At 41.3% G+C, this 8,985-nt stretch overlaps 3 protein-coding genes across 7 annotated transcripts in view; 1 reads left to right on the forward strand and 2 right to left on the reverse strand.

Moving 5' to 3' along the window:
• Positions 1 to 450: 450 nt before the first annotated feature.
• Positions 451 to 4,330, reverse strand: LOC108112030 (lysophosphatidylserine lipase ABHD12). 4 transcript variants are annotated; one of them, XM_017221775.2, is made up of 6 exons: positions 4,194 to 4,330; positions 3,823 to 3,908; positions 3,476 to 3,509; positions 2,313 to 2,525; positions 1,853 to 1,971; positions 451 to 1,787 (listed from the first exon to the last, which is right to left on the reverse strand). In XM_017221775.2, exons 4-6 carry the CDS (start codon positions 2,396 to 2,398, stop codon positions 760 to 762), a joined length of 1,233 nt encoding a protein of 410 aa, XP_017077264.1. In that variant the 5' UTR covers positions 2,399 to 2,525; positions 3,476 to 3,509; positions 3,823 to 3,908; positions 4,194 to 4,330; the 3' UTR covers positions 451 to 759. The 4 variants fall into 4 exon arrangements, with proteins under 4 accessions (XP_017077264.1, XP_017077265.1, XP_017077266.1 ...); XM_017221776.2 differs by having other exon boundaries at positions 4,188 to 4,330; XM_017221777.2 differs by lacking the exon at positions 2,313 to 2,525.
• Positions 4,331 to 4,759: 429 nt separating this feature from the next.
• On the forward strand, positions 4,760 to 8,390 carry LOC108111991 (ankyrin repeat domain-containing protein 13D). 2 transcript variants are annotated; one of them, XM_017221719.2, is made up of 7 exons: positions 4,760 to 4,966; positions 5,090 to 5,222; positions 5,285 to 5,599; positions 5,777 to 6,093; positions 6,341 to 6,436; positions 6,497 to 7,239; positions 7,652 to 8,390. In XM_017221719.2, the coding sequence occupies exons 1-7, from the start codon at positions 4,874 to 4,876 to the stop codon at positions 7,866 to 7,868; spliced, it is 1,914 nt and encodes a 637-aa protein (XP_017077208.1). In that variant the 5' UTR covers positions 4,760 to 4,873; the 3' UTR covers positions 7,869 to 8,390. The 2 variants fall into 2 exon arrangements, with proteins under 2 accessions (XP_017077208.1, XP_017077210.1); XM_017221721.1 differs by lacking the exon at positions 7,652 to 8,390 and adding an exon at positions 7,369 to 7,626.
• Positions 8,391 to 8,395: 5 nt separating this feature from the next.
• Positions 8,396 to 8,985, reverse strand: part of LOC108111990 (exostosin-3) — a 4,225-nt gene continuing 3,635 nt past the window's right edge. Inside the window, exon 3 of the mRNA XM_017221718.1 lies at positions 8,396 to 8,985. This exon is cut by the window's right edge and continues 2,748 nt beyond it. The gene's annotated coding sequence lies outside the window, so the exon portion shown is untranslated.

An 8,985-nucleotide genomic window follows, 5' to 3' on the forward strand; every position in this document is an offset into this window, starting at 1 on the left:
AATAATTTTAATTTCATAAAATTATATTTTAATTGTTTATTTTTCTAATTGATTGTAACTTATGAATTAGAATTTTCCATGTTATTGGTTTGCTATTGGTTAAATGGCAATAGATTGCGAATTAGATAAAAAAAATTAAAAATAAGCTAAACTTAAATAACTAAACAAATAAATAACTAAACTGCCAAAGTATTTATTTAATAAATAAACATTTCTTTCAACAGTAAATAAAGTTGCGAACAATTTTCAGTTTGGTGTTATCCCGTTAAACCAAGATTAGCAGTGACATAAACCCATTTACCTGGATCTGTTAGGTACCATATTTTGCTAACAGAAAATGTTATTTGGAGGAGATTTAAACAGGAAAATATTACAAAATTTCACCACAAACCACCTGAAAATTATTCATTTAATCTATTTAGTCGCATGTCCAATATAAAAACTTAGAAATAGAGATCATATATTTTAGAATTTTATTCATATTATTTGTCTTACAGCTATCATACACTACCAATTTTATTATAACCTTAGGGGATAAGAACTTTTGAACTAACCAATATTATATTGCAACACGAAGAAAAAACTATGAAATTTAGCACCCCTTTTTAAAAATTTAAACTCATAGCTTTGTCCGTATTTCTCGGCTGCTTTAATTTGCTTACACAGGGCGGAAATTTTGGAACGTGTCAGTAATGGCGGTAAAAAACTGTAAATTAGAATAATCGTCTAATATATAAATTAATATCCATGTTACGTCGGCTAGTAAACGGCATCCCGGTAGCTCTCTATAAATGTTTGGATCAGTCCCGGTAATTCGGGTGCTCGGCAGAGGTATTTGTGTCCATATTTATGGCTCGAACCGAAGCGATGGAACTCCACGGGTCCCCAGGCGCGGCTCCTACCATCTAAGGCAATCCTATACAGGCGATATCCCAGATGGAACGGCACCACAACATCGTCTTCGGCGTGGATGATCATTACGGGTTGTCCGAACTGCTGGATATGAACATCAGACTCAAATCGCAGATCATTGGTGTACATGGGTCTCGAGATGGTGAAATCAAACCAGGGCAGGTTCCTAAAGAGCTTGGCAAACGGATGCATGCGTATCTCATCCCGAATGTTGGTAAACGGGCTTTCAAGGATTACTCCCCTGGGACCTCTTTCCCGTAAGCTGGCTAGTTTAGCGCACATATGCGTGGCCACTCCGGTGCCCAGGGAATGACCCCAAACCACGATCGGATTAGAGGTGATGTTGGCTATATATTCGAACACCTTCATGGCATCGCGCACCACGCCATCCTCCGTGGGTGGAACAGGATCGGAATCCCCATAGCCTCTGTAGTCGAAGGAGAATACATGGTAGTTCAGCTTTCTCAGCAGCTTATAGACCTCTGATCGGTGACCACTGCCTCGACTAGCTGTATTCCCATGGAGATAGAGGACCACAGTGCCTCCTGGCATCCGCAGCAATCGTTCGTAGAAGAGCTGCTCGTTTTCTGGCAGTACAACGGGAAATTCTGATCTTATGGCTGGCGCCAGATCTTTAAGTTCCTTTTCGTTCCCAGTTGTTGGATCTCTCTGATCCGGATCTTTTGCGACTTCCTCCTCAACGCGGAGTTCGCGCTTAAAGCGCCGCACCGCATTGCTAGGCAGGACATGCCACACGCCAATCCGTACTCCATCCTCATCCTGATCGTGATCCTTGACGGTGATGTAAAAATTCCGGGTGGCATAAAGCCCTATGCTCTCCGGCTTGGTGAGATCAAGTCCTTTGGGGTACTTAACTGAAAGGGAGGAGGAATAAGAATTCTAACTATGTCAGTTCTCAAAGTTATTAACAGATACTTACCGAATGTGAGGAATAGTATGCCGCGCTGGAAGGTCACCGAGAACCGGAATATCAGCGGTAGGATCACAAAGATTACGAAGAAGATCAGCAGACATGCTTGGAGAGCTCGCAGACCCACCCTACGAAAAATTTGAACGGATGAGAGGAGAACGGTGACTGGGGGGATAAGGAAGTGGGAATAACAACAAATTTAACTGAGTGACAAAAAACATGAAAGATGATACAGGTGCGGGCGTGATGGATCTGGGGATACATATATGTATGTACATTTGGTTAGCAAGCAAAGCTTAGATATATAAATACGGAAAAGCGGAAACGGAACAGAGCCGGCGAAGTCCGCGAAAGAAATGTCTATGTCACGATGTTTAGTTCATCAAAATCAGAAGAAATGGGTTACGGGTTAAGTCTACATTAAGTAGTTAAACAAGCGAACAACATCGAATCGAGCGGTGATACTTACAGACCAGTTAGCCAACTAAGTAGGATCGTTCCGGGAATGACTGTGGCAAAGAAAGCGGACCTTAGCCAACTATGAAGCTCGTACATTGTGATTGTTTTACGTCCGTATTTTATACTGCCTTAAAGTATTGTTAGCGATATACTATATCTTTTCTATAGAGGTAAGCGACTTAACACTGAATGTTACTGATTTTGTGCGATTTTTTGTGCGGAGCTTTCCCGGGCGAAAAGAGAGATAAACAAATTTCTTAGTTATTACTTGATTGATTGAGATATTTTTGTTGTTATTTTTTTTTTTTGTTTTTGCTGGGGGATTCACCAGGCGGGACGCATGCATACCGAACCGGACCCGAGAACTGTTCCTCCGGATAGCGACCTTTGCACCAGAGGGATTAAACGATGACAAAGTGGCGATTTGGGTGAGTGGTTAGGTGATCGAGTGACTACAATGTGTTATGTATAGGCAAGGGCGAGCACTAGGGTGGTTCTTCTATAACGCATGCAAAAAGTCAAATTATCACTTTTTACAACCGTATTAAGGTAGAGCTTACTACCATTCACTACTATTTATAAGAAGGTAATCTTATAAAATGCACAAACTTTTAGTTAGGTTTCAATATTATATATTAAAAAATATTCAATATATATTAATATTAAAAAATATTTAGGACCAAGACGTAAAAACTATATTCCTGCGTTTTTCAGCTGCGGTATTAAGTTGGTCTCACTACACTCTTTCTTAAGCACACGAGTTCGTGTGCACGCAAAAATTATATTTTATGGTTCACTTCCGGTTTTTAGAATTGTTATCTACAAAAGTGGGGCACCCCATCGGGAGTAATAGCAATATGTGTGTAGTAAATTTTATAGAATTAGTGATGTGAAATATATAAAAAATTCAAAACTAGCTTCCGATTCACTTTGAATAAAATCTATTCACCTTACTGGACATTGAACACTACGTTAATGATATTGGCGACATTATGATATCAGATATGAGCGCTACCCGACCGTGACTAATACTTGGACGCCCGTAACTTTTCTGGAGGGAGTTCAGAAGCAAAAACTACGGAAGCGGACTCGTCGGGTGGTCGGTTATTTGGGATCGGGGAAAAACGAATATATATACGGGATCACAACACACAAATACACAAGCAAACACACCTCTTGAGTTGTCGCCGGCGCGTGAAGAGCATAACTGAAAAAGAGTAAATAACAAATAGGGCGTATTAGTGGGCTCATCATGATAAGGTGAAAAATCAAAATAACCGCCAACACTGCAAACGTTATCGATTATCTGCGATCGCTATCGAACGGAAAGTGATCGCTTCCGGCTTACAATTTTTAATCTTTGTTTCAACTTTAAATTCTGGATAAGCGTGTTGAGCTTTGCACAAAGTTTCCCTAGAAATTGCTGGTTTGCAAAGTTGGCAATTTTCAATTTTCTCAACAAGTGCAATAAAGCAATGCACTTGTGGCCAATTAACGATTAAATTGCCAATTATTCTTACTTGCAAAGAGAGCCTTTGGTCGTCAGGTTAATGAAAGCGTAGAAATTGCGATTGAATAATTCTCTCTACGCCAATAGCATGATGTCCTGAAAATAATACAAATTAGAAGTCCACTCATTAAAAATCTCTTAAATGGTTCGGCATGTCAGGGCGAGGTAGAGTAAATGTTTTTGCAACGTCTTAAACTTAAATAAATTGAAGTGAAGTTAATTCAGCAAAAAACTATATCCCCTTAACCCTTTACTCAGCCTAATCTCATTAACCCATTAGGGTGCACCCACAGCACCCTTTTTTGTTGGCGTGTCCATTTCTTTATGTAATTAATTGGGTTTTTATTGGGGTATAATCGATGCTTTTTTACTCACACTTACCACTCACGCGCCAGCAACCTTTCCTCTGTCTAAATTTGAAAAATTTCTGGAATATATTTATTACGCTCTTTTTCTGAACTATTAATGTGATATAAAATTTTTTTCTGCCGAACAGCTGTCAATGTTGTTATTGACTATCGATGCTAGCTAGAGATGTGCAAAGTTACTGCTCTCATAATCGCTCAGTATGCAGAAATTCCGCAACGCAATCTTCATTTGCATTTTGGTGAAAGTTTTGCATTATAATTTATGTATATTAATATATAGCTGATCCCATACGGGTAAAGTTCTTTTACACTGAAAGTGTTTTTGTTTTACAAACTTTTCTGTTTGCTAAAAATAACATTCTAATTTAAAAACATACCTAATGTTATTTGATGATATGTTACTTACATTTTAGAACACTTCGAAAATGTAAATTGTTAGAAAAAATTGAATCTATAAAGTTAATAAATCATAACTAAAAAATAAATTTTTAATTTTCAGTTCGTTTTAGATACACCCTAACAATATTGCTTACCGGCATTTCACGACTACCACCACTAATACGCTATCGATGGGTCGCATACAGTGTTACCAGACTTCCGCCCCTTAGAGTTTGTATTTTTTATTTGGGAAGCTCAGAAACAAAAGAAATTGCAATTTAGCCGCACAGCAGACGGCGCAAATCCAGATCCAGGATGAGGAGCTTGGAGGAGATCAAGGCGGAGTACCCGCTGCACTGGCACATCTGGCACAACGAACTGGAGCAGTTGCAGGCGGCCATCGACCAGGTGAAAAGAGGGGATGGTGTTCCGTGGGGGTGGGTGTGGCCCCCGGGGACAGGTGCTAATTGAATTAGCAGGGTCCGGGGAAATGACATGGCGATAAAAACCACTGATTCCGTCACATTTCAGAACGATAAGGAGAAAATCGATCCCCGCGGACGGACGCCGTTGATGCTGGCCGTGAGATTGGCCAATTTACCATGTGTTAAATGCCTTTTGGCGGCCAAGTGCAATGCCACCTACGAGCACGAAGGCTGGTCCAGTAAGTACACCAAAAGAAACCCCAGGAAAGAGTCTATATTAATACCACATCCGCTCCATTAGTTGTCCAGGAAGCCGTTTGTACCGGTGATGTCGACATCCTGACGGCTATCATCGAGGTTCGGGATCTCCAACGTCATGTCCAGCGAGTCACGCATGTGCCCAAGCTGCTGCAGCACCTACTAGATGCCCCCGACTTCTACATCGAGATGAAGTGGGAGTTTACTTCCTGGGTGCCTCTGATGTCACGGCTCTGTCCTAGCGACACCTACAAGGTCTACAAGCGCGGAGCCAACGTCCGGATAGATACCACCCTCCTGGGCTTTGACAACAACACCTGGCAACGGGGTAATCGCTCTTACATCTTCAAGGGAGCCAGTAAGTTGACAATGTTTTGGAAATTTTTTAAAGTCGTCGCATATTTTTGAAATCCTTAACAATTTTATCTATTAAAATAGTTTTATAAAGAAAATTGTAAAAACAAACTTAAACAATTTAATCAGTTAATTAGTATACGCAATAATATTAAAAACTATTTTCCATTTTTCATTGCAGAAGAAACTGCCACGATGATCGAAATTGATCACGACACAAATGAGGTAATGGTAGAGGAAATGAGCAGCGACATCGGCGACATTGTAGCCATTCCACCAGCCTTGGGAACAGTGAGGGCCCGTCTCAATGCCCCAGTGATCACCAACAACATCGAGATGGATAAGATCAGTTTTGAGCGCAACAAGTCTGGAATTTGGGGCTGGCGTAGCGAGAAATCCGAAGTGATCAACGGTTACAATTGCAAGGTATATGGGGCCAGCAATGTGGAGTTCGTGACCAAGACGCGAATGGATCACCTTAGCGAGGATCAGATCAAGGTATGACTGTGCAGTTTAGGTGTCCATCTATAAGAATCAATATGGTGTGAAAAGGTTTCCATTAGAGTTCTCTAAAGAAAAGTCGCAAAATGTATCTTGGCTTCGCATCTTTACGCTAATTCTTAGAACTCGGGAACTGTTATAAGTTTTGTATGAAAAATAATAATAGGTTCTGGGGCTTTGTAAATAGTAGGTGGTTATGGTTTATGGATTTTAATAAATCTTAAATTGTTTTTTTTTTATTTAGAACAAGACAGCGAGGACGCCACTTCATAGTCTGCTGGGAATCGCCGATGAGGATTATGTGTCCCCCGCTGATGCCGCTGCGGCACTCAAAGATCGCGTAAGTTCAAAGATAAATGTCCAACTCATACTTCTGTTTAATAATATCCTAATTTTCTAGACACCCTCGCCCCGTTTGGGGGAAGGTTCCGTTGCCGGAGCTGAAAATGGAGGCCGAGTCTCACCAGCCCCTGGAAATCCGATCAACGGAAGCTCCGCCTGTGCATCGGGCACAAGTACACCAAAGTCTTCTGTTACACCAGAGGAGTACTTCACTCCGGAGGTGGATCTTCACGGTAGGGACGTTGGAGGTCCCAAGAACTTAAGCACAAAGGTGCAGCGCTTCAAGGCCAATTTGTGGTTGGCCGAGGAGCATCCCATTCGACTGCAGGAACAGGTGCTTCCCATCCTGGACCTTATGTCCACCATGGCTAGTCCCCATGTGTCCAAGCTGAGAGACTTTATTACCATGCAGCTGCCTGCCGGTTTTCCTGTCAAAGTGGAAATCCCGCTCTTCCATGTTCTAAATGCTTGTATTACATTTGGAAATGTGTTTGCTTTAACCACACCCGTGGAGCACGTATCCACGCTGCAGGAGCAAGATCGAGTCACCTGTCTGGTAGACGATCGTTGCTTTGATGTCCCTGCCCACTACACAAACAGAGGCAGCGATGTCCGTCGTCAGATTCCTCTAGATGAGGATGATATGCTGCAGTACGCTATAGAACAGAGCTTGGCCGAAACAAGCGGCGCTTGTGGAGTGGACGCCAGGGACGACGACAAGGTGGATATATGGGAAGTGTTAAGGGGCCAAAACGTCGTTGGATCAGATCTCCTCCCGGAAGATGACGAGCAGCTGCAACGGTAAGTTTTTGAGATACATTTGCCCTTGCAGGATTATGTTTTTGCAAGGGTATCAGAGGTTCGGTTACCGAAACAGAGATGGATTTAGTGCTTTAACCAACACTAACATATATTAATGGGTAACGCTAGTGGCCCTCGCTTTTCCTCGCACTTGTTATCCCCCCACCGCCAGAAGTACGGGCGGTATTCCCCCTCTCCGAAGCACCATCCCCAATCCTTTCCCCACTCGCAACTCCAGTTGGAGCCACAAACTCGTGAGCGATCTGCTTCAGCTGGAGCCCAGTTTAAAAACGATTTGGGCTATATGAAGAAGATCTTCAAGTAGTATTAAAACCTTATCCTTTCCCTTTGTATTGCTAGTTTTGATCCAAGCTTTGTGTGTTCTTGTGCCCTTTTCCATTATCCATTGCAGAGTCCTACAGGAATCATTGCTGGGTGCTCATGCGAATCCACAAAGTGGTTCGCCCGCCTCCGAAGACGACGACGATGGAGGATTCCGGTATGTGGATCCGGACTTAGCCATGGCCATGCGACTGTCCCAACAAGAACAAAGAAAGTTTGAGCTGGAGCGGCAGCAGGAGCAGGAGATGATCGAACAGGCTCTTAAGCTCAGTCTGCAGGAGCACTAATATTGTAACAGCGATTCCAAATTGAAGTTCTATTGATTTCTAGTGTAAACTTTGGACTAAGTTGTATAAAAAATACGAGTACTTTAAGTTCCCCTTGCACCATTGTCCGCCCCAAGTCCTTGTTTTGAATTGTGATACAAGCGGGACGCAAGCGGAAAGCTGTCGCCTGGTCTCAACTCGTCCACTCGCAACCGAAGGATCCACCCTATCTATATAAACCATGAATCCAAAGTAGTCCTCGTAGCTGTAGCTTTTGCAAATGTATCTAGTATCTGTTAGATACGATCTTAAAATTAAGTCCATGTGGTAGCGAAAGGTATAACGCGTATCTTCCGCTTCGGTTAGAAGTACCATGGCAGATCTCTAACCGATCGACCACATGTGTGCGTGTCCTTAATCTGTATCCACTAATCAGCATTACCCATAATTTATACTAATATACCCAAAAACCACATCATGCGCATGTAAGCTGTCACTTTTTTGTGTAAATGAAGAAAATATATGAAATAATCATCAAGAAAAGATGTTTTTTTTACTTAGCGATATAGTTTCGTTTATTAAGCACTATATACAATGTCAAAATCGGTAGACAACTTAATGCTAATTAAGCAAACACAATTAAAAGTCTCAGAATTCAATTTGGTATCAACTCAAGGTGGTATACAGCTTGCTTTCTGATACTACTTTCTAAGATCTTGAGAGTCGGAAAGCGGCTAAAGCCATGCGAAGCAGTTTACGATCAGACAAGAGCGAGCTAACTGTGTAATCTCCATTGGGTTATCAGCGATCACACTTAGGTCACAATATAGAGTATATATATACATATGGGCTTGTTCTGGTTTTCACAGATTAAAACTTTTGTTCGATTTTGAATCACTTATTTGTGATACTATCTATCATTTAAATGAGAGGGTTCCTAATTTTTTTAACGAAAATAATAAGCCTAAAAAAGACAAACACGTTTTTGAGTAACATTTAGCTTATATGAAAATTTTCGATTACCCTGTATTGCACACCTTCGGCTAAAACTTTAAAACATAATTATCAAGATATAAAATTTGTATGGATATTTAAACTTTTAAAAATTATTTGAAAAATATTAGTATGCCTGACTCAA

Source organism: Drosophila eugracilis, unplaced genomic scaffold (genome assembly GCF_018153835.1).
Source record: "Drosophila eugracilis isolate 14026-0451.02 unplaced genomic scaffold, ASM1815383v1 contig_90, whole genome shotgun sequence".
Lineage (NCBI taxonomy): Eukaryota > Metazoa > Arthropoda > Insecta > Diptera > Drosophilidae > Drosophila > Drosophila eugracilis.